General features: G+C 38.4%; 1 protein-coding gene across 2 annotated transcripts in view; it reads right to left on the reverse strand.

Moving 5' to 3' along the window:
- Positions 1-20,202, reverse strand: part of LOC309834875 (protein FRA10AC1) — a 39,997-nt gene extending 19,795 nt beyond the window's left edge. Inside the window, exons 1-8 of one of the 2 annotated variants that reach the window (XM_082674055.1) lie at positions 19,966-20,202; positions 19,793-19,862; positions 18,113-18,189; positions 16,680-16,775; positions 16,522-16,567; positions 12,929-13,005; positions 11,798-11,881; positions 11,121-11,205 (exon numbers count right to left, since the gene is read on the reverse strand). In XM_082674055.1, the coding sequence (XP_082530181.1) occupies positions 11,121-11,205; positions 11,798-11,881; positions 12,929-13,005; positions 16,522-16,567; positions 16,680-16,775; positions 18,113-18,189 (465 nt within the window). In that variant the 5' untranslated portion in view covers positions 19,793-19,862; positions 19,966-20,202. The remainder of the gene's footprint in view (positions 1-11,120; positions 11,206-11,797; positions 11,882-12,928; positions 13,006-16,521; positions 16,568-16,679; positions 16,776-18,112; positions 18,190-19,792; positions 19,863-19,965) is intronic. The other variant, XM_082674056.1, reaches the window with a different exon arrangement.
- Positions 20,203-25,495: the final 5,293 nt, after the last annotated feature.

The raw sequence follows: 25,495 nt of genomic DNA on the forward strand, positions 1-25,495 counted from the left end.
AGCCCTAAAGTGGAAAGTTGTTAAATTTCCCTCCAGATTCCTAAACGTAACTTTATAGTTGACCCTTGAACATGGGGTTTAGGGGCACTGACCACTACGCAGTTGAAAATCTGAGCATAAATTTACACTTAGCCCTCCAAATCCAGGGTTCCACATCTGCAAACTGAACCAACACAGACTGTGTAGTACTATAGTACGTATTTAGTGAAAGAATCCACACAGTTCAAACCCACGTTGTTCAAGGGTCAACTGTTATTTGCTTTTTGGCTAAAAATGATACAGTGTTAAAATGTTTTCTCCACTATCTTATAAGACTCACATTCATATGCTAAATTACTATTTTAGTAAATAGTTTAGTTTTCTATTCAATTTACCATATAGTTAAAAGCTCAGCTCTAGAATCATGCTGACCCAAGGCAAGCTCTATCATTTATTAACTAGCTGTGAGGTTGGGAAAGTTACTTAATTTCTCAGTCTATTTCCTTTTTATGAGTAAAATCCTAATCTCATAGGTTGTTGTAATTAAGAAAGATAATTCAGATGAAGCGTTCAATGCCTGGTTAATTTTGCTTATTTTTATTTTATTTTTTAATCGTCTATTATTTGAATTAGGCAATTCTGTATTTTAAACGCAAATGAGGGCTCGAAATATTTCAAAATATTCTAACTGAAAATAAAATAAAATCCCCCAGTCTAGGAAAAAAAGAAATAAAAAATTCAAAATAACTCTGTATTTAATTCTATTTTTAAGCCCATACATCTATGTGAGGATTGTTTGTCATCCAAGATGTTGGAATGTCTACTGAAGCACAGTCAAATGTGTACAGCAACAGTTCCCAAACTTTTTCTTTCATTCATTAATCTATTCAACAAATAATTATTAAGCAACTACTTACTGGCTTGGCACTCTGCTTAGAGTATAAAGTGATTATTAAAATAAGTGTCTGTCACCAAGAAGGTTATAATCTTATGGCGGATAAGAAATGTAACAACTACAATATGTCCTACTAGTTAAAGATTGCATAGAGGTTTTGCCTCAATGTTTTTCTATTCTTTCCTGACAAATATTCCTGTTGATACATTGGATTAAACACTTGAATTACTCAGGGTGTGGTGCTTAGCCTCCTTTTCTTCTCACTCTACCCTCTAGAACAAGGAGGTCACACATGCAAGCAATAAGAGAGAAGTATCCTGACTTCCTGACAACACAAAGTTCCATGACCATCCACCTGGACTTTTATGGGAAAGGAAAACAAACTTGTAGTTCATTTAAGCCACTGTTATTTGGAACTGCTTGCTGGTCCCTGTAGCTGAATCTTACCCTAACTGATACAATGATCCAACCAAATTCTCAATGATGAAAGGGAAAAAGCAACAAAGAAGGAAATACGGGTATGTAACAAAGGCTGGAATTCACTAAAAATGCCCTAAGTATCTACTATATATATTAGGCACTTAGCTAGGAGCTTGTTAATTAAAAATGAATAAAACACTGCCTTTGTGTAAGTAAAACTATGAGAAAATGCATAGTAGCAAGAAAGTCAACAGCATTACTCTTTCTCCAAAATACTATGCCAAAAAAAACAATCATTATCTTTGCCAAGAAGATCCCCCTGGTATGTGTGGAGCAAGATATGGGAAATCTCTCTACCTTTCCCTCTATTTTGCCGTGAACTTGAAACTGCTCTAAAAAACAGCCTGAAGAAAAAAGATGTCCCTCTCTCCATATTTCCTATTTCTCTAGGATCTATACTCAAAACCTGCAAGTCATATGTGATTTCTTACTTGCACTTACCCTGGTATCTAACTAACTCATCATGTTCTAATAGAAAACACAACTTGTTTCAAGATTATGCATTTTATTTATTTAAATTATTTATTATTTATTTTTGGCTGCATGGGGTCTTTGCTGCTGCACGCGGGCTTCTCTAGTTGTGTCGAGTGGGGGCTACTCTTCGTTGCGGTGCACGGGCTTCTCACTGCGGTGGCTTCTCTTGCTGCGGAACACGGGCTCTAGGCGCACGGGATTCAGTAGTTGTGGCTCATGGTTCAGTAGCTCCATGGCATGTGGGATCTTCCCAGACCTGGGATTGAACCCATGTCCTCTGCACTGGCAGGCGGATTCTTAACCACTGCGCCACCAGGGAAGTCCCTATGCACTATAAAGTATGATTTCCAGTAATATACTGTGTTTTTATAAATGGGGAATACAGGGCTTCCCTGGTGGCACAGTGGTTTAGAGTCCGCCTGCCGATGCAGGGGACATGGGTTCGTGCCCCGATCTGGGAAGATCCCACATGCTGCGGAGCGGCTGGGCCCGTGAGCCATGGCCGCTGAACCTGCGCGTCCGGAGCCTGTGCTCCGCAAGGGGAGAGGCCACAACAGTGAGAGGCCCGCGTACCGCAAAAACAAAAATGAAAACAAAATAAATGGGGAATACAAATATTTAACTATTTATTTATATCCACTTTCTTCCGTCAACTATAGTTATTTTTTGAGGGCAGACACCATGCTTTAACCCACAGCACCCAGCCCAGTCCTATATAAATACTGGAAGACAATCAACAAATGAACCAGGGTTGAAAAAGTTTTGTTATGTGCTCCTTGAAAGACTTATACTTCACCGCAACTTGCAGTATAATACCTTCAAGTAACTCCAACTGCTGTGATGCTTTTTGGATTCAATATGGTCAATAACTATTAGAGATGAGAGCTAGTTTACAAGAAACTGAGGAAGTTTTAGGGATACACCAAGTGCTGGGGTTTGTAAACAGGGTTATAAAAATGCACACTACTACTATCTATAAGAATATTGTGAAGCAACCCACATGTTAAAGGCACTAGTGAAAAATTATTAAACCAATTATGGTTCTGAGATTTAACTATTAAAATGAAAAGAAATCCTTTGGATAAACAAATCTAAGATAGCTTTTTAGGGACTTCCCTGGTGGCGCAGTGGTTAAGAATCCGCCTGCTGATGCAAGGGACACAGGTTGGAGGCCTGGTCCAGGAAGATCCCACATGCCACGGAGCAACTAAGCCCATGTGCACAACTACTGAGCCTGTGCTCTAGAGCCCGAGAGCCACAACTACTGAAGCCCACGCACCTAGAGCCTGTGCTCCGCAACAAGAGAAGCCACTGCAAGGAGAAGCCCACACACCGCAACAAAGAGTAGCTCCCACTCACCCCAACTAGAGAAAGCCTGTGAGCAGCAACGAAGACCCAACGCAGCCAAAAATAAATTAAATTTTTTAAAAAACTTTTAAAATAGGTTGTCTTAATACAATACAGATGTACACTATCCAAAACATACAGATTTATGCAACATTCCTTCCCCTCCCATTTCAAACTGAGATCATTTGTTTCTGGGTCAATTTATCTATCAGTAGCTAAAAATGTGAAAAATGAGATAGGAATAAAAATCATCCTAGAGGAGGCGATCAAAATGGCAGAGAGACATGGAGCTCACCTCCTCCCACAAATACAACAAAAATACATCTACTCGTAGAACAATTCTCAGAGAATACCTACTGAAAGCTTGAAGATCCTATACAACCAGAGCTGAAAGAAAGATCCCCACATAACTGGGGAAGACAAAGGGAACAGGGAGAAGAAGAGGAATTGGGATGAGACCTACGCCCCTGGTAGGGAGCTGTGAAAAAGGAAAGGTCCCCTCACCCTGGGAACCTCCTTCACCAGCTGGGAGGTCTGCTGGGACAGATAGGGAGCTTCAGAGGCTCGGGAGAAGAGCATGGGAGCTGGTCTGCAGCCCTGCAGGGTAAAGGAAGACCAGTATAGACGGTACCCGCCATGTCGCTGCACTTCCTAGCCAGAGACACGTGCCTGAAGTGCGCAGCAACTGGGTAGTGAAACTTGGGCTTCAGTGGACAGACCTGGGAAGAGGACTTGGCTTGGCTGCGTGGAGACAGCCTGAAGGGCCAGGAGTGTGGCTTGGGCCAAAACTGGGGGTGTGCACAGGACAGAGAGTGGTTCTGCCACAGCAGGCTCATTATCAGCATGCTTGCAATGGGGCATAGCTACGGCCACCGCGGGTTTTGCAAACTCTGTGGGTGCGCGCACGCGGAGGCAGGGCTGAAGTCTGAGCCAGTGACTGGAGCTCCCACAGTGCGCACACCTTCAGGAGGTTTTACATCAGTGGCTTTGTAAGCATGCATACGTGCCTAAGGGACCTCCAAGCCCATTACCAGTGCTCCCACAGAGGAACCAGCCACTGAAGGCAGGGCCAACAACACTGATCTTTGTGGGCGCATGCACCAGGTGGCAGGCAGCATCACAGTTGCACGTTCCAGTAGACAGCTCCTGGGGAAGAATACACAGCAGCTCCTTTCCCAGAGAGAGTGCTCCAGTCCCACCTACCTCACACTGCAGCTTAGAACCTGACCTGGGTAGGGGCTTCTACTCCTACAACTGGAGAGCAGACCCTGCCCCTGACAGGGCTGTGACAACCACAGAGCAAAGAGGAGGCCCTACTCAACATCCAGTGCAGGCTCTGATCACACCACCACCAAACACACTGCCATCAAGGGGACAAGGGCCAACACACCCTGAGAAAAGATATGGCAAGAATCCTACCAAAAACAACCCTTGCACCAAGAATACTGGATTCCCACAGTCTACACAGGGTCGCTCTGACATAAGAACAGCCACAGTAGATAACTGTTTCTCCTAAATTCATAGAGTCAAAGAAATATAAGTAAAATGAAAAAACAAAGGAACTATTTCCAATTAAAAGAACAAGAGAAATCCCCTGAAAGAACAATGAAACAGACTTCTCCAGTCTACCCAACCCCAAGCTCAAAAAGGAGGTAATAAAAATGCTGAAGGAATTAAGAAAGACTATTGATAGACATGCAGATCACCATAACAAGGAGCTAGAAACTATAAAGAGGAGCCAATCAAAATTAGACAACCCAACTGCCAAGATGAAAACCAAGCTAAAGGAAATAAATAGCAAACTAAATAAGGTAGAAGAATGAATAAGTGATCTGGAAGACAGAATAATGGAAATCACCCAATCAGAACAGCAGACAGAAAGACAAATGAAAGAAAAAAATGAAAGCAACATATGAGATTATGGGATAATATAAAGCATGCCAATCTATGCATAAAAGGAATCCCAGAAGAAGAAAGAGGAAAGGGAATCAAAAATTTATTCAAAGGAATTATGGCTGAAAACTTCCCAAACCTAAAGAAGGAAACAGATACCCAGATACAGGAAGCACAGAGGGTCCCAAACAGACCTACTCCAAGATATCATAATGAAAATGGCAAAAGTTAGAGAGCATTCTAAAGGCAGCAAGATAAAAACAAAGAGTCAGTTACAAGGGAACCGCCATAAGGGTATCAGTTGATTTCTCTACAGAAACTGTGCATGCCAGAAGGGAGTGGCAAGATACATTTAAAGTCCTGAAAGGGAAAAACCTGCAACCTATGATACCCTACTCAGCAAGATTATCATTAAGCATGGAAGGAGAGAGAAAGAATTTCTCAAAGAAAAAAATAAAAGAATACAGCAACACTAAACCTACTCTATAAGAAATACTGAAAGGTGTTCTCTAAATAGAAAAGAAACAGGAATCTATAAGAAATGGAAAATCACAATAGAAAAAGTAAATATATAAAAAGATTGAAGACTACTTAAATTAGGCAGTACATAGATTAAAGAAACAATCAAAAAATTCTGTGAAAGCGATTATAATTACAATGAACAGCAAAAAGATAAACATGAAGATGAGAAACAGGACATCGAAACTACAAAATGTGGAGGAGGGGAGTAAGAAAATGTAGATCTTTTAGAAAGTGTTTGAGCTGTTATGACCACCAGTCTAAAGCAAGTAGATAGAGTTATGGGTTAACATACTTGAAAATCAGGGTAACCACAAATCAAAAACATACAACAGATTCACAAAAACCAAAATGAAAGGAACTCAAGCATAATACAAAAGAAAACCATCAAAGCACAAAAGGAAAAACAAAAAGAAAGGAACAAAGAATACAAAATCAACAGGAAAACAAGGTTTAAAATGGCAATAAATACACTTATCAATAATTACTTTAAGTGTCAATGGACTAAAAACATCAATCAAAGGACACAGAGTGGCAGATTGGATAATAAAACAAGAACCTATAATATGCTGCCTACAGGAGACCCACTTTAGGGCTAAAGACACATATAGATTGAAAGTGAGGAGATGGAGAAAGATATTTCATGCAAATGGAAATGACAAGAAAGCGAGGGTAGCAATACTCATACCAGACTTTAAAACAAAGGCCATAAAGAAAGACGAAGAAGGACACTATATAATGATAAAAGGATCAATACAAGAAGAGGATATCACACTGGTTAACATATACACACACAGTACAGGAGCACCTAGATACATGAAACAAATACTAACAGACATAAAGGGAGAAACTGATGGGAATACAATAATAGTAGGAGACTTTTAACACCTCACTCACATCAATGGACAGATCTTCCAGACAGAACAGCAATAAGGCAACAGAGATCCCAAATGACACAACAAAACAGTTAGACTTAATTGAAATCTACAGGATACTACATCCAAATAAAGCAGAAAACACATACTTTTCAAGCACACATGGAACATTCTTTAGGACAGACCACATACTAGGACACAAAACAAGGCTCAACAAATTTAAGAGGATAGAAATTATTTCAAGCATCTTTTCTGACCACAACCACATGAAACTAGAAATCAAAGAGAAACGAGGAAAAAAACTATTACATGGAGACTAAACAACATGCTACTAAAAACCAATGGGTCAACAATGAAATCAAAGAGGAAATAAAAAATATCTCGGGACAACAACAATGAAAGCACAACCATACAAAATCTATGGGATGCAGCAAAAGCAGTACTTAGAGGGAAGTTCATAGCGATACAGGCCTTCCTCAAAAAACAAGAAAACTCACAAATAAAAAACCTAACCTACCACCTAAAAGAACTAGAAAAAGAAGAGCAAATAAAACCTGAAGTCATCAGAATGAAGGAAATAATAAAGATCAGAGAAGAAATAAATAAAATAAAGATTAAAAAACAACAGAAAAATCAATAATAGCAAGAGCTGGTTTTTTGAACAGATAAACAAAATCAACAAACTTGTGGCCAGGCTCACCAAGAAGAAAAGAGAGAGGACCCAAATAAATAAAATAAGAAATGAAAGGGAGAAATAATAACTGACACTACAGAAATACAAAAAATCATAAGATATTATGAACAGTTATATGCCAACAAAATGGACTACCTAGGAGAAATGGACAAGTTTCTAGAAATAGCCTGTAAAAACGGAATCAAGAAGAAACAGATGATTTGAACAGATCTATCACTAGAAGTGAAATAGAATCTGTAATTTAAAAAATTCTCTGCAAACAGAAGTCCAGGACTGGATGGCTTCATTGAGGAATTGCACCAAACATAGTGAGAAGAACTCAGACTGATCCTTCTCAAACTCTCCCAAAAGATTGAAGAGGAGGGAACACTCCCAAAGCCATCCTATGAAGCCACCATCACCCTGACACCAAAACCAGACAAAGACACTAACAAAAAAGAAAATTACAGGTCAATATCTTTGATGAATATAGATGCAAAAATCCTCAACAAATATTAGCAAACCGAATCCAACAACCCATAAAAAGGATCATACACCATAATTAAGTTGGGTTCATTCCAGGGTCACACGAATAGTTCAACATATGCAAATCAATCAATCTGATATATCACATCAACAAAAGACAAAAACCACATGATCATCTCAATAGATAAAAAGCATTTGGTACAATTCAATATCCATTCATGATTAAAATCTCTCACCAAAGTGGGTATAGAGGGAACATATCTCAACATAATGAAAGCCATTTGTGACAAACACATAGCCAACATAATACTAAATGGTGAAAAGCTGAAAGCCTTCCTGCTAAAATCTGGAACAAGACAAGGATGTCCACTCTCACCACTTCTACTCAACATAGTACTGGAAGTCCTAGCCACAACAGTCAGATGAAAAAAATAAAAGGTATCCAAAATGGAAGGGAAAAGGTAAAATTGTCATTATGTGCAGATGACATGATACCCTATATAGAAAACCCTAAAGATTCTGCACAAAAACTACTAAAACTGATATATGAATTCAGCAAGGTAGCAGAATACAACATTAATATACAGAAATCTGCTGTATTTCTTCATACTAACAATGAAATATCAGAAAGAGAAAGTAAAATAAATTCCCATTTAAAATCGCATCCAAAAAAAAAGAAAAATATCTAGGAATAAACCTAATCAAGGAGGTGAAAGACTTATATGCTGAGAACTATAAAACACTGATAAATGAAACAGAAGATGATTCAATGAAATTGGAGGATAGACCATGCTCTTGCACTGGAAGACTTAATATAGTTAAAATGGCCATACCACCCAAAGCAATCTACAGATTAATGTGATCCATATCAAATAACCCATGACATTTTTCACAGAACTAGAATAAATAATCCTTAAATTTATATGCAATCACAAAAGACCCAGAATTGCTAAAGTAATGCTGAGGAAAAAGAACAAAGCTGGAGGCATAACCCTTCCAGACTTCAGACAATACTATAAAGCCACAGCAATCAAAACTGCATGGTTCTGGCACAAAACAGACATACAGGTCAATGGAATAGAATAGAGCGCCCAGAGATAAACCCACACACTATGGTCAATTAATCTTCGACAAAGGAGGCAAAAATATACAATGGAGAAAAGACAGTCTCTTTAACAAGTGGTATTGGGAAAGCTGGACAGCCACATGTAAATCAATGAAGTTAGAACACACTCTAACACCACACACAAAAATAAACTAAAAATGGCTTAAAGTCTTTAATATAAGACATGACACCATAAAACTCCTTGAAGAGAACATAGGCAAAACATTCTCTGACATAAATCGTAGCAATATTTTCTTAGGTCAGTCTCACAAGGCAAAAGAAATAAAAGCAAAAATAAACAAATGGGACCTAATTAAACTTAAAAGCTTTTGCAGAGCAAAGGAAACCATAAACAAAATGAAAAGACAACCTATGGAATGGGAGAAAATATTTGCAAATGATGAGACCAACAAGGGCTTAATTTCCAAAATATACAAACAGCTCACACAGCTCAATATAAAAAACCCCAAAAAACTCAATCAAAAAATGGGCAGAAGACCTAAATAGACATTTCTCTAAAGTAGACATCCGGATGGCCAACAAGCATATGAAAAGATGCTCAACACTGCTAATTGTTAGAGAACTGCAAATCAAAACTACAATGAGGTATCACCTCACACCAGTCAGAATGGCTATTATCAAAAAGTATACAAATAATAAATGCTGGAGAGGTTGTGGAGAAAAGGGAACCCTCCTACACTGTTGCTGGGAATATAAATTGGTGCAGTCACTGTGGAAAAACAGTATGGAGTATGGAGGTTCCTCAAAAAACTAAAAATAAAGTTACTATATGATCCAGCAATCCCACCCCTGGGCATGTATCTGGAAAAGACGAAAACTCTAATTCAAAAAGATACACACACCCCAACGTTCATAGCAGCACTATTTACAATAGCCAAGACATGGAAGCAACCTAAGTGTCCATTGACAGATGAATGGATAAAAAAGATGTGGTATATATATACAATGGACTATTATTTAGCCATAAAAAAGAATGAAATAATGCCATTTGCAGCAACATCGATGGACCCAGAAAAGATCATACTAAGTAAAACAGAGAAAGACAAGTATATGATATCACTTATAGGTGGGTATCTAAAAATAGTACAAATGAACTTATTTATAAAACAGAAACAGACTCACAGACACAGAAAACAAATGTATGGTTACCAAAGGGGAATATGGGAGGGAGGGATAAATTATGAGTATGAGATTACAAATACACACTACCATATATAATATAAACAACAAGGATTTACTGGATAGCACAGGGAACTATATTTAATATCTTGTAATAACCTATGATGGAAAAGCATCAAAAAAAAGGAGAAAATATATATAACCAAATCACTTTGCTATACACCTGAAACACACAATATTGTAAATCAACTCTACTTCTATTTTTTAAAAAATCACTTTAACATTAACTAAAATAGGACTTCCCTGGTGGCACAGTGGTTAAGAATCCGCCTGCCAATGCAGGGGACATGGGTTCGATCCCTAGTCCAGGAAGATGCCACATGCTGCAGAGCAACTAAGCCCGTGCGCCACAACTACTGAGCCTGCACTCTACAGCCTGTGCGCCACAACTACTGAGCCCACATGCCACAACTACTGAAGCCCGCGCGCCCTAGAGCTTGCGCACCACAACTACTGAGGCCACACACTGTAACTACTGAAGCCCATGTGCTCTAGGGCCCATGTGCCGCAACTACTGAGCCTGCGTGCTGCAACTACTGAAGCCCGTGCGCCTAGAGCCCATGCTCTGCAACAAGAGAAGCCACCACAATGAGAGGCCTGTGCACTGCAACGAAGAGTAGCCCCCGCTCGCCACAACTAGAGAAAGCCTGCATGCAGCAACGAAGACCCAATGCAGACAAAAATAAATAAAATTAATTTAAAAAAAATTAAAGTAAGATGTAAAGCGGGAAGGGAAATTTGCCATTACTAATTGGCACTGATAAGAGCTATTTTTACTAGAATAGACATTTACATAACAGAAGATGTGCATCTGCCTCTTCATATGGTAATCCATTTGAAAAAAAAAGCCTATCAATTTCAAACATCATTTGTGAAAGAAGACATCATTCAAAGTGTCAAATCATAATCACTAGAGGCTCTGGATTAGAGTCAGGATAAAACAAGATTCAGTAGCCACCTGTGTTTCATTTTAGACTTTTCATGTCTCAGCTCACAAAGAGTCACCCTTGACTTCAGGGCCCTTTGTAAATTCCACAGCTATCGAGTTTAAATGGTCCAACTGATACTTCATAGATGGAGGACAACTTAGAATTGAATTATTCTTAAAAGAATAATACAGGGCACAATAGTATATTAAAAAGTAATACTATACGTGAATAAGAACCTTCTTCTATAAGTATCTGGAAGGCATACCTTATTTTCTTTGTATCTGGTGAGATCTGCTACGCAGTATTCCTTGAATAATTTATCATAGTATTTCTTTGCAAGTCTCTTCTCCCTAGATTCATTAAAAATATATAAATCTTACATATTTAGAAATTCAACCATTGTTTGCTACTTGGAGGCAATGTCAAATAAATAACGCATATGATATAAACATTAATGTTTTAAAAGAGGTCATTACTTACATGTGCATAGAATATCTGAATATTAACTATTAATAGTGGGTCTCTAGGGAGGGAAGCTGGAAGACTAATAGTCAAAGATGAGAAGGAGACTGACTCTTCACTTTTTACCCTCTGTAATGTTTGAATTTTTAAAACCATTTTCAGGTTTTACGTTTTCCCAAAATATTTTTAAAATTTAAAAAGAAGCGTACTACTAGACAACAAATCATACTGTAAAAATTTTATAAATTATTTTTTAAAGACAAAGTCAAGCAATAAGAAGTCAGTTAAAATTGTAAAAAATTACCAAAAGAATCAAACCAGATTCAATAATCTGAGGCACGGTTTTATGTTCTCGATTCAGAACTGCTCCATGCAGGGGCCAAATGCTTTGGACAGGTGACAAAACAAGAAAACACTCAGGGAGCAGGAGAGATAGGACTATAGCATTTGATGCATTATGTCTCACACGGGTACAATTACCAATTCATGTCCATTTCATCCTCCTCATTCCATAGGAATCTGTGATTTTCTCGTATAATATCCATGTCTACCTTGTCATTTTCCCTGAAATAAAACAATTTTAAATTCAATATGACAACAAAATTAGTCAAACTTAAGTTAAACAGTGTGTGAGATTTTTGAGCACCTGAGTAAAAATAAGATACACAAAGATAGTTTTATATGTACGTATGTATGTATATTTATAAAAAGTATTTCAGTATTTTCAAAAGGCAGTTATAAAGAGTGCTGCTACAGAAACAAATGGATAAGGAATCCACCCATCTCTAGAGCTGGTTCAATTATATAAAGGGTGCTAAATTACCAAAACTAGGATGAGAAATCTGAATGAACACTAAATGGATAAGGAAGATGAATGAAAATAAGTTTCAGAATCTAAAATAAGTAACACCATCCTATTGTGATCTAATTTTAAAAATATATAAAAAATTTTTTCACACCTCATTTTACTACATCTTCCTAGGAAGACTGAGTAAGGAAGAGAACTGAAGGAGATGATTTTTCAAGATGGTAACAGATTGGGGACAGAAGAAGGGATTGTTGAGAAATACAGGCTAAATTCAGAGGAGAGTTAAGTTTGGGGCTGATGAGCTGGTATGAAGTTTTTTAGGGCACTATCAACTCGGAAAATCGTTAAGTAAAGAGAAAAAAACCCACACAAAACCAAGAGGCTCTGACAGAAGAGCTTCAGATATAAGAAGGAATTTCATGGGTGGGAAATATTAGAGTGAGGTCTCTTGTTTGTCCTATCTTTTAAAAAGCAATCCCAAACCTGAGGTCTAAAGAGTTCATTATTTCAAAGATCCTTGTGGGGGGAAAAAAAAAATCACTGCATAATCAGGCACGTGAGTATTCCTCACACAATCCTGTTATTGCCAGAATCAGCAGGCTGCCTGAGGCCTGTTGCCAGAGAAATGGGGTTCATGATGAGTTGCTTAGCTAGAAGCTTCGAATGGCCTCTCCACCTTATAACAACAAAACTGGAATGGAAAGCAGGAGAACATGACAGAATCAGAAGATATAGTAGCTGTGAGTCTTCAAAGATACCCATACCTACCTCCCATTATGTAAAATAAACTTTATGACACTTACCCCAATCGCCTGAAGTCTTCTTTTTTGCCACCATAGTATAAAATATAGTCATTTACAAACTTTGTATGCCTTTGATACTGAAATGCAAAAAATTAAGGAGTTTATTTGTTCAGTAGTTGGGTGTCAATGACATATTAGTGAGTAGGGAAAAAAAACATAGTATGAGTCTATTTAGTTTTTTAAAAATATACAAATATATACTATACATGCTTATAAATTTAAAAAAGATCTAAAAGGGTAAATATTAAACTGTTAAGAGTGAACACAGTACAGTAGAGGGGCTTTCATTTCCTACTGAATACTCTATATTGTTTTGAACATTTTCAAGCAATAACTCTCTGGAGAGAAGGACAGCTTCCTATATACAGCCTCACACCACCACTCATTTTATAGTTTCAAATTATAGTTTCCTATAACTATATATTATAGTTATTCCTATAACTATAAATTATAGTTTTCTATAACTATAACAAATTATAGTTTCCAAAGTTAAAGGTGAGGAGTAGAATTTTTCTTCATTATAAAATATAATTTAGCTATTTCAATAACAATAAAGCCTCCAAAATAGAAGATGCAACTTTTATTATATTAAATCCTAACATGAGGCTTTCAAAAAGAAGTAAATATAAGAGATCACATGAAGCTACAGTCATGTTTTCAGTGCAATACAATGAGACACATGAGCATTTTACTTGTTTTAAAAAGCTCCATGGTACTCTCTCTAGAGCGGAACACACACATAACAGAACTGACATAATATTTTCTGTGACTACAGCCTATTATATTAAAGACAAACAGTTATTTAATTGATCACAATGTGTTTGAGCAGAATAGTGAATCAAAACATAATTCTGAAACGAGCAAGAAAGCAATTAACATTTCAGAAAAGAAAAAAGAGAAAAGCCAGATACCCAGAGATCTGGATTCTAGCTCTTGGTCTACCACAAACTGGTCATGTGACACTGGCAAGTCACTTAAATCTTTCAAGAGCTCAAGTCAGCAAACTTTTCCTGTAAATAGTAAATATGCAGGCCATACGGTCTGTTAAAACTACTCGCCTCTGCCACTTTAGCATGGAAGTAGGCACAGATAACACCTAAATGAATGAGCACAGCTGTGTTCCAATAAAACTTTTATTTACAAAAGCAGGTGATAGGTGGGACTTTGCTTCCTGGAAGATGCAGCAAAGATGTACAGTTGATCCCTGAACAGGGTGGATAGAACACCCACCCTCCTCATTGTCCAAAACCTGCACATAATGTATAATCAGCCCTCTGCATCTGTAGATTCAACCAACTGCAGATCATTAGTACTACAGTAAAATAAATACCCATATTTACACAAGTAATATAGTAAAATAAAAATCCTTGTATAAGTGGACCCTCACAGTTCAAACCCTGTGTTGTTCAAGGGTCAACTGCACTTCTCCCTATTCCTCCCACTGAGAACTAAAAACCTTGGAAATTATATATAAAACAAACATAAGAAGACTCTGAAAGGTAGAGAGAAGAAGGCAGATCAGCTACGGACCTCAGGACCCATGGTATGACATGGTGCTGAGTTCCCCACGTTTTCTTTTTGCTTAATAAATGCCAGACTTGGAGGTGAAGAAGCTGGATAGCTGGAAATACCAACAAGCACAGACAAAAGAAGTGCCAACAAAAGTCTGTTCCCTGTAACAAAATAATCAGGAGAGAGGCAGCCTAACAGGAAAGATAACTTTTAGGCAGTAACTACTCTATTCCAGCCAAACACTCCAGAAAATCTATGGCCCCACCTCCAGCCATGCAAGAAAAGGGGATCTAGACTTTCACCCTCACCAGGCTGTAACTAGATGCCCCAACACCCCCAACTGAGTGGTGTGATAGAAGGAGGAGCAGATGTTGAAATACTAAAGGAGCAGTGGCAGATGAGATCCATGGGAAAGCTAAGCTATTGGGTTAGGAGATAAGAGGAATAAATAAATTGGTGACAAGAGAACTTCTATAACTTAAAGAAAAGGATCAGGAACAATAAAGTGAAAGTGGTGACTACAGGATAGTGGGTATATCTAATTGACATCGTCTCCTTCTCCCTATCCTGACTGCAGTAATAAATACCCAAAAATACTTTCACTCTCCAATATTCCCAACAGTAATATGGATGGCCAGTGGTAGCGGCTTGTGTAATAAGCCACAGTCTTACCAAAAAGTTAAGCTGAGAGATGGCTATCACAGGGAAACAAGGTATAACTTAAAGACAGCCCCAATTCATGCCTGAAAGCTGAAGCCACAGTAGGCCTGAGACAGTCCACAAACAGACCTATTATTTTTTTTTCATTTTTATTTTTTCTAACATCTTTATTGGAATATAATTGCTTTACAATGCTGTGTTAGTTTCTCCTGTATAACAAAGTGAATAAGCTATATGTATACATATATCCCCATATTTCTTCCCTCTTGCATCTCCCTCCCGCCCTCCCTAACCCACTCCTCTAGGTGGTCACAAAGCCCCGAGCTGACCTCCCTGGACTGAGGCTGCTTCCCACTAGCTACCTATTTTACACTTGGTAGTGTATATTTGTCCATGACACTCTCTCACTTCGTTCCAGCTTACCCTTCCCCCTCCTCGTGTCCTCAAGTCCATTCTCTAGTCTGTGTCTTTATTCCTGTCCTGCCCCTACATTCATCAGAACCTTTTTTTTTTAGATTCCATATATATGTGTTAGCATACAGTATTTTTCTCTTTCTTACTTCACTCTGGATGACAGACTCTAGGTCCATCCACCTCACTACAAATAACTCAATTTCATTTCTTTTTATGGCTGAGTAATATTCCATTGTATATATGGGACACATCTTCTTTATCCATTCATCTGTCAATGGACACTTAGGTTGCTTCCATGTCCTGGCTATTGTAAATAGTGCTGCAATGAACATTGTGGTACATGACTTTTTGAACTATGGTTTTCTCAGGGCATATGCCCAGTAGTGGGATTGCTGGGTCATATGGTAATTCTATTTTTAGTTTTTTAAGGAACCTCCATGGTGGCTGTATTAATTTACATTCCCACCAACAGTGCAAGAGGGTTCCCTTTTCTCCACACTCTCTCCAGCATTTATTGTCTGTAGATTTTTTGATGATGGCCATTCTGACCAGTGCGAGGTGATACCTCATTGTGGTTTTGATTTGCATTTCTCTAATGATCAAACAGACCTATTATTAAACACAGTTTTACAAAGACATTAAATAGCCAAGAACCAGGTAGGAAAAGAGTAAGAGTTAAAATGAGACTGAAGATAATAGTATAAAAATGAGAAATATTGACAGCTTGACAAAAATGGATTGGAAAAAATATCTGCAAGTACATGGACTTTGTAAACCTATTTACAGAAGATTAGTAATATGTTTTTTATTATTTTTTGCCTCTAAATCTTTCTTGTATATTAGTAAAAGAGAATTGTACTCAGAAGTATATATGGCAAAATTCCATATGAATAAACACTTATCTTTAAATATAAAATTTATGTCTATCTGACTTCACAAGATTTTATGAAATAAAATAGATTTAAGAAGTTGTATTAGTCACAAAATCTAGAAATATAAAAGGATACAGCATCCATAGCTATGAGATGAAACCTTCTATTTCTTGCTTCTTCCCTGTTAAGAAAAATTTTATTTCAAGCAAATTCAAATGTCTATATTTAATTAATATAATCAAATCACCAACATCTCGAACCAAAAAAAAGTAATGTACATTGAAGTACCATACCTATCCAGCAATTCTGCTGCAACTTGCTTATGGACCACCTTTCCATGTTTTTCTTTCTGAAATGGCTTTTTGAGCAGTAAATCATCTTCAACTGTCCTGGTTTGTTAAGAAGAAAAATTATTAGAAGAGTTCATTTTTCTCAGTGTTTCCTATTTCTTTATTATTCTCATAATTGGAACACGTTTTAAAGAATTCAACTCTTAAAGACTCACTGATCTTCAATGAGATATTTTACATCTCCTTTAACAGCTTAATTAATATCTTGGCTTTATTTAATACCTATAAAATGGAGAAGACGAGACTAACAAATGCATGGGTTCTGGTGTCACACCACCTGGGGTCCTTGGTTCAAATTTTGGCTCTGTCATTCATTATCTTTATCTTAAATTACTTAATCTTTTTGTGCCACAATTTCCTTGTTTGCAAAGTAGAGATAACAAAGCTTTCAGTAACTGATAACGGAAGAAGAAGGGCTGATTATAGATGATATAGACTTTAGGTGATCAGCCCTAGTTACTTAAATAGATATAATCCTAGAGCACACAAGACTATCCAACTAGATTGGCTCAAATTCTATTCTTACAAAGTAATATTTTTGAATGAAAAACCTTGAAAATGTAAAGCATTTTAATTTCATTTTATTACATAAAAATGTAATTCATTATATAATTATTTCTATTCTTTTGGTTATCCATGAAGACTGAGTACCCAACAAAAATGTTCAACCCCAATTGGTATGCTTATATATTGTTTTCAGTGTCAAATAATAAACCAATTTTTATAAGTTTGGTTAATATGAATCAGTCAACCACTCCTAAGTTAATGGATAAAATCAAGTTTCTAAGCACTGAAGGCTGAAAACAATGCCCCTCCCTAAACACAGCTACTCCACCAAAATCTGGCCTCCTTTGTAAGGTTCAGGCTTTATCTGCTAAGAGTTCTTACCTCTTCCATTAAATAAAGACTTCCATGAACTCCTTCCTCTGGCCACTTAGTCTGCTCATTCACAAAATCCTAAGAATTGTGCGGCATCACAATCTCATCCTCCACAGTATCCTCATTTTGCAGTCAAGTACTAGCAAAGGGACAACCAACCAAGCCCCTTCTTAGCTATGACAGTTGCAAGTAGAGTCCTTGACAGTTGAATGAAAAATAGATGCAACAGAGAAATCTAAGAACTTTAACTGATTTCCTTTTTTTCCTTATGCGTCCCTTTCCATAAATCCCTTCACAGCATAAACATTACTTTCTTATCTTTTACATAACTGTTCTCAAATTTTTGAGTCAATCATTATAGTTTAATAAACAAAAATTCATTCAGTAGAGCATCGCTGTCTTCACATGTAAACACAATGCCAAAACTTTAAATATTATTTATACCTCATCTCAATTTAGAAAGGATCGGAAGCAGAGATCAATAAAAAATTACTTACTTTTTTTTCCTTTTGCTAGATTCTCCACAGTGTTCATCATCACTAAAATCAGAGTCATAGCCTCCATGACCATGCATCTGTAAAGGAGTATAGTCAGAAGTATAAATTGCCCACAGTTCAGGAAACAGAATAGTTCAAAAATAAGTTATCTTTAAAAGCCACAATAGTTTTAAAGGATTGTGCTGGGCATATCAGGGGTTATCTAGCCATCTAAAACTTTCAATCACTTTGAAGTAACAAACTTACCCTTCAGAAAATGAATCAATGTTTTTCACTTTAATTACCAACAAGGGAGATTACTCTTTGACCTTTCCATGTAAAACCAGGTCTAGAAGCTGCCATGTCACTGCATACAAGGTTCAGCAATGCTTTACTTTTATTTGATTCAGAGTAATAATGGTTGCTGGTATTTATCAACTTTGTTCCAGACATTATGCTAGGTTCTTTACAAACACTGCTTCTAATTCTGCAAGTTAGGAACTACTACCTTCATTTTAGAGATAAAGAAATCAAGGACAAAGTTAAGTAAATCAATTATACAGAGCAAATATGTAGCTAAGCAGATCTACTTGATTCTTAAGCCCATGATCTCAACTACTACAAACTGACTCTCTGGAATAGGCTAACATTTTGATTACTGTATTCCATTAGACTTAATGGATTTGTGAACAGTACGATCAACTGATAAAAATTTTCCTTAAAAAAAAAAATAAAAAAATAAAATAAATAAAAAAAATAAAAAAATTTTCCTATCTTCTTTCAAGATTTCCTTTTTCTTTGAAACAGTTTCTTCAAGGTAAACCACCTTGTCCTTTGTTCTAGATAACTTTATCTTGTTTCTATTCATTTTTAAATCAAAATTCTTAGAAATACTGAAAGATCTCAATTGTCACTCAGTTGTGTTAGAAAGCAGCTCCTGGTTTCAGCATTACATAGAATTTGGGATATACATTAATGGCGGATGGATGGATTATTTGACTATATCTGCTAAATAAGGTGGCTACATCAAACAATCTTTAAATCCTATGAGTCTGTGATCTTCATAATTCCATTTTCAAACTTACGTGTATGGGTGCATATCTCTCTTCCCTGCCCCACAGAATTCGAGAGAGGCGGGCCCCAGCCAAGGTTGAGGCGAAGGTTTAGGCCACTTTCAACTCTACTCTCACTAAGTCACACCTGAATCGCACACCTTTTTATCATGTCAACTCCTTGCTTCCGCTGTTTTATCACATCTGTTCAAACCATACCAGCCTCTCACACCTTGTCTTATGTCCTCACTTTCTTCACATTCTGACGGGGGACAACCACTGTGGGGAGCTTAGAGATAAGTTCTGGGGTCAGCCTGACAGAATGCAAACGCTGGCTCTGCACGTTTCATGTCTTTCTTTGGGCATGCTCCTTAACCTCTAGGAGCCTGTTTCCCCCTCCATAAAGGGAGGCTAATGAATGAAAGTACCGGTCTCACAGAACTGGGCATTAAATGAGTTACCGCGTATAAAGGGTTTTAGAACAACGTCTGGTACAGTACAACCCTCCCAATTTTAACTACTATTACCGTCATGATGTTCCTACACCCTGGGACACCACCTCCTACCCTTGTGCCCCCCGTCTCGTTTTTTTCTCGTCCATCCCATACCCATCTGAATTCAGTAGTTGCATTAAAAAGTTCTCACTCACTTCAGGCTACGAATCAACTGACAGGAACCAAGAGAAATTCGAGAAGGGAGACGCGGGGTGTCTTCTGAATCTGCCATCAAAAAAAAAAAACAAAAATCAACTAGTAGCATATGAGAAACAAGTTTCGAGATCTTTCTCCCCGACCCCAAGCACTCAAGGCCCTTCTCACACACCCCTTCCCCTCCTCTGCCAAGTGCTCCCGCTGAGTCGTTGTTCCCTCCTCTGCCCGCGTCTGCAGCGACAACCCACGGCCTGAGCGAGCTGCTGCGGCACCAGACCCGTCGCCCCGGCTGCGTAGCCTAACCACAGTCGCCGCCACTGCCAGAGCCACAACGGCCGCCGCCGCCCGCTCCCCGCCTCTCCCTACGGGTCCCAGCTCTGCGCTGCTTCCGGTCCGGCTCGGCCGCGCGTCTCACTTAAATGACACCGTTCCCGGGCGCGCCGACTTTGTGTTACAGCCAAAACAGCCCCGGGAAACGAAGGCCGCGGGAGAACAGGGCCGGAAGGGAAGGTGGAGGCTCCCAGCTTTACCAAAGTCGCCGCGCTCGGTTTTTTCCTGGGCCTTCTTCCATTACCCTCTGGGAAGCCCAACATTTAATCTCGTGTGGCACAGCTCATACTAAGCCCACGCCCCTCGTTTGAAATTTTATTTCGTTTTAGAAAAAACCCTGCCTGGATATCACTTGCCGTCCTCTTTCTAGTAACCTTAGAAACGCCTCCTCGGAGCAACCTTGCTGAGCGTCTCAGTCTCCGATCTGCCTCTCCTCCCTCTGCCCCACTCCTCCCAATAAAACAGTTCTCATAATTAGAACAGAAATAGCTTTCCATCGCTTCACCACCCACACAGTAGATGCCATTCCAAATGCAGTGCTGGTGGCAGAGGAGCTCATCGAAGATGCGAGGAGAGGCTGAAGAGGGAATAGGAGCGATTTCACAGGGTCGCGAATCCTCTGCAGACAAGTGACTTGGCACAGGTGAAAAGAGATCCACAATAGTTACTAAAAAAAAAAAAAAAGAAAGAAAGAAAAGAAAAAGAAAGAAGGAAAGAAAAAAATGCAGGCAGGAAAAGTTAAATTATTTTAAGCTCTGCCGGGTTCTCCCTGTGTTTTACCTTTTCTAAATTATGATGCCCCATTCTGCTTTACAGCCTAGTTACTGGGTTCGTGTCGTGTCTCCCTCCGGCTGATGCTATTCATCTTTGCTTCCTCCTCGGTACCCAACACGGTTCCCTGGAAATCAAAAGCGCTAATTAAGTATTTGTTGAATTGAACTGGCACGCCACTGACTTTCACAGTGGGCTCATTTTAGTGAAAACCTTAGCACGTAACACTCATTTTACATCTTTTGCACCAAACAGTAGATAAAAATATCTACCAGTTCAAGCCCTCCTTCTATCCCTGACAGTAAATTACAGATACAACCTGCTTTACCCAATGCAGTAAATATGATCTTTAAAAATCTGTAAGTTAAATTATTGTAAATTCAATTATTTCAAAATGCAATCAGATTAAACTTCAGTAAAAACGTTTATTAAAATATTTAAAGCAGTAGGAAGCCTCACGATTTAACATTATACTATATTGAATTATTTTGTCAAGCAGTTCCTTTTTTAGTAAATATCTAAAATATCTATTCTGTTCTTTTATTTATTATTGATAAAACCAAACACACTTGTACCTGGTATTCATTTCCTTTCTACCAATATGTGACCTTTAATAGCATTTTCTACCATTCTTAACATATTTTGTCTGTTGCTTCATTTTCCTCTTACAACAAGCCTGTGCTGCATGCAGTGTTATTAGCCCCATTTTGCACGTAAGAAATAGAAGCACAGAACTCAGAGCCACAGGCCTGGTGAGGGTCTAGAAACTGGGAATACTTGATTCTCTACAAGACCCTGTTTTCTCTTTGTGGCTCTCTCTCTGTCAAATTCTTTCTTTTTAAATTTACATATTTGTTTTTATTTTTGGCTGCATTGAGTCTTCGTTTGCTGCGTGCGGGCTTTCTCCAGTTGAGGCTAGCGGGGGCTACTCTTCCTTGCGGTGCACGGACTTCTCATTGCAGTGGCTTCTCTTGTTGCGGAGCACAGGCTCTAGGCACGTGGGCTTCAGTAGTTGTGGCACACGGGCTCAGTAGTTGTGGTTCGCGGGCTCAAGAGCACAGGCTCAGTAGTTGTGGCGCACGGGCTTCATTGCTCCGCGGCATGTGGGATCTTCCCGGGCAAGGGCTCGAACCCGTGTCCCCTGGCATTAGCAGGCAGATTCTTAACCACTGTGCCACCGGGAAGCCCCAAATTCTTTCTTTCTCTCTCTCTTTTTAACTCACCAACTGTGTGAGAAATAGCTTCTGGTTCTAACATTTTAAGAATTTCAGATCTGTTGCTACCAGATCATTCAGCCAAAGATTTGCATTTCTCCCTTTGAGGCAGCAGTTATTGAAAGAGAGAAAATAGAAAATATATGTTAGGGATAGATCACATGATCAGAACTAAAAACAATTAATACAGGATAGACAACCTACCTGATCAGGAAATATCAAGTTAGCAATTACAGCTCAACAACTATAAAAACTGCAAATATTTATTAGGGGCCTGCTCTGGACAGAGAACTGTCATAATCATCAGGGTTACAAATATGTAAAAGTCACTCCTTACTCTCAAAGTCTGACTAGTAAGAAAGAACGAATATATAGGAAAAAAAAACAATAAAATATTCTATCATATATGAAGTGCCTGGTAAATGGCATGAACCTATGGTTCCCAATCTATAAAATGTTCTATTTTAATGAATATGAAAATTTACATGGACACCAATGTTATATAACTCAAATAAAGCAACAAAATACTACGATAGGTATGTGGTGGGGGTGAGGGAAGTTGGTCCCCACTCCACGCCATCATCCTCCTCTCACACACACACCCTTATTCCCTGCCACCCTTCCCCCCACCCCCAGAAAAAAAATGCTGCTCTGGGAAACAGCATAATAAAGAACTCCACTTCAAAATCAGCCTGACCCACAATCAAGTTAGGTCTCTGTCACTTACTAGCTAGGAGATCATGGGCAAGTTTTTCATTGAGTAAGTTTTTATTTCCTCAACTATAAAATGGAGATAATAGTAATAACTATCTCATAGTGGGTTATGAGGTTTAAAACGAAACAATGCAGCTAAAATGCCTAGAATGATGCATAGTTCATAATAAGAATATAATAAATGCTACTTGAGGAAAGTAGCATTTCTTGAGGGAATTCTTGTGATTTAGTTTAAAAATTAACTTCTTCTGGAGTATGGCCTAGAAACAGATCCACACTTATATAATCCTATGATTAATGGCATAGGTTTAAGTATGGACTTCTCAATAAATAGTTCTGAGCCAATTTAATATTACGGTTAAAAAAAAAACAAAAAACCTCAATTGCTAACTTGATTCACACCATACATATTAGTCACCTTCAAAGAAAACACAGGAAAACCTCTTCATGATATTCCATGATCTCTTCATTAAGGCAGGAGAAATTCTCTCAGATAGGACACACAAAAGGCTAACCATAAAGGACAAAAATAAATTACCAACTTTGGTTCATTTAAAAGACTTTATTTAAAAATGAAAAGTTAAGGGGAATTCCCTGGTGGTCCAGTGGTTAGGACTCCATGCTTCCACTGCAGGGGACACGGGTTCGATGCCTGGTCAGGGAACTAAGATCCCACATGCCATGCATCGTGGCCAAAAAAAAAGAAAAAAATTTAAGTCACAGAGTGGGAGAAAATATTACAGTAGACACATTTATCAAATTGTCAGATTATATGAAGAACTTTAAAAATAAGTAAAAGGCAGAAACCCAATAGAAAAATTCACTAAAGACTTGAATAGGCAGTTCACAAAAAAGATGTCCAAATAGCCAATGCACATAAAACAAAGGGCTTGTCTTCACCAGTTATCAGAGAAATGAAAATTAAGAACACAATGCACACCATTACACACCTACGAGAATGGCTAACTGGAAAAGACAGACTTAGTGCTGATGGAGATGTCGTATGACTATAACTATTATATACTGCTGATGGGAGTGTAAATTGGTACAATCACCTTGAAAAAGGTGTTCAGCAGTATCTGCTAATGCTGAATGTGGGTATATTCTATGTCTCATATATTCCACTCCTCAGAATACCTTCAACAGAAAAGTGAACATATATTCATCAAAAGACCTGAATTAGAAAGCACTAGCACTATTTATAAGTCAAAAACTGGAAGCAACCCAAATGTTCAGCAGCATTAGAATAGTTAAATAAATTATGACTTATTCACACAATGGAATACTATACAGCAATAAAAACAGACAAACTACAACTACATGCATTAGCACAGATGAATCTCATCAATGTAAGGCTGAACAAAAGAAGCATTGTATATGCAAAAGAATACATATGACACAATCCTATTCATATAAAAGATAAAAGGAAAAGTAATCTATCTGTGACAAGTCAGGATAATGATTTCCCTGATGGGTATAGAGGAGGTGACTGGAAGGGGGCACGAGGCCGTGGCGGGACGGGGCTTCTGGGGAAATGTTTCTTGACCCTGGCATTCACTACATGAGTGGTTCATTTCTACCTATGATTTGTGTACTTTTATGTATGTATGCTGTGCTTCAATAAAGAATTTACATTTACAAAATTTAACGGTTCCTAGAGTTTTTATAACTTTGACTCTAATTGATCAATGGAAGTGTTGGTGATTAAAGCGATTTCAGGCATGGCACAATAAGTTAGGGAGTAGATAGGTGGGATTTCCTGGGGTCTCAGAATTCATGCCACATAAATGCTTGCATAGCCAAAGACAAATTTCCTGTAGGCACCAAGATGGAGGCAGACGGGGGCTCTGTAAGTGCTGAGAAAGACCCTAGTCAGCACCCAAAGGACTGACATTGCCCAGGCTTTGAACACTTGGCACGGTCAGCTGTACTTCCTGTACATTTATAAGCCAGGATCTGGCAGAAGGCAGCTCCACAACCTCTGTAGTACAGCTCAGCCCATGAACAGAGACACAATCTAATTGTTATCTTTTGCGATCTGGTCAGCGGTTGGTCACTCGCTTGTGTAAGTGCCTGGAAGAGGCAGCCAGAGCACGAACACTGTGGTTGGATGGACGTTGAGAAGCAAAGTAGAGAGACAGCAATATACCAGTTAGCCAAATGAACTGACTGTCATTTCTAGGCCTGCTCCCAGGAGGCGAGATCAGAGACAGGATGTCTATAAAACGCCTCTCTGAGGCAGTGGTGGAGAAGGAGCCTTGTGATTGAGAGATAGGGAGACACTTACCGGGTCAATGAGATGAGAAGCAGAGACCAGGAATACTAAATGTCACCGGAAAACTGATGCACTTATTTTTTGTCATATAATATCTGTGGGTATCAAGATTTCAGGCCTCATTCAGGAAACTGCAAAGTAGGGAGACATTATAATAATGAAAGATGTTGGCTGCTGTAACTCTGGATCCTTCTTCAAGGGCTGGCTGGGCCTATAATCATGGAAAAGACATAATTCCCCCCATTGAGGCTATAGAGGAGGAAAGAAAACCTCTATCTTTCTAAGTTCTTCTGGCTGGTCTAAGAATTAAATTGACATGAGACAGATTACCAGGAGAAAGTCAAATTTAATTACATATGTACAAGGTTTCATAAGAATACATATCACACGACTTCACA

The sequence above is a fragment of the Grampus griseus genome, assembly GCF_964374135.1.
Source record: "Grampus griseus genome assembly, chromosome: 16".
Lineage (NCBI taxonomy): Eukaryota > Metazoa > Chordata > Mammalia > Artiodactyla > Delphinidae > Grampus > Grampus griseus.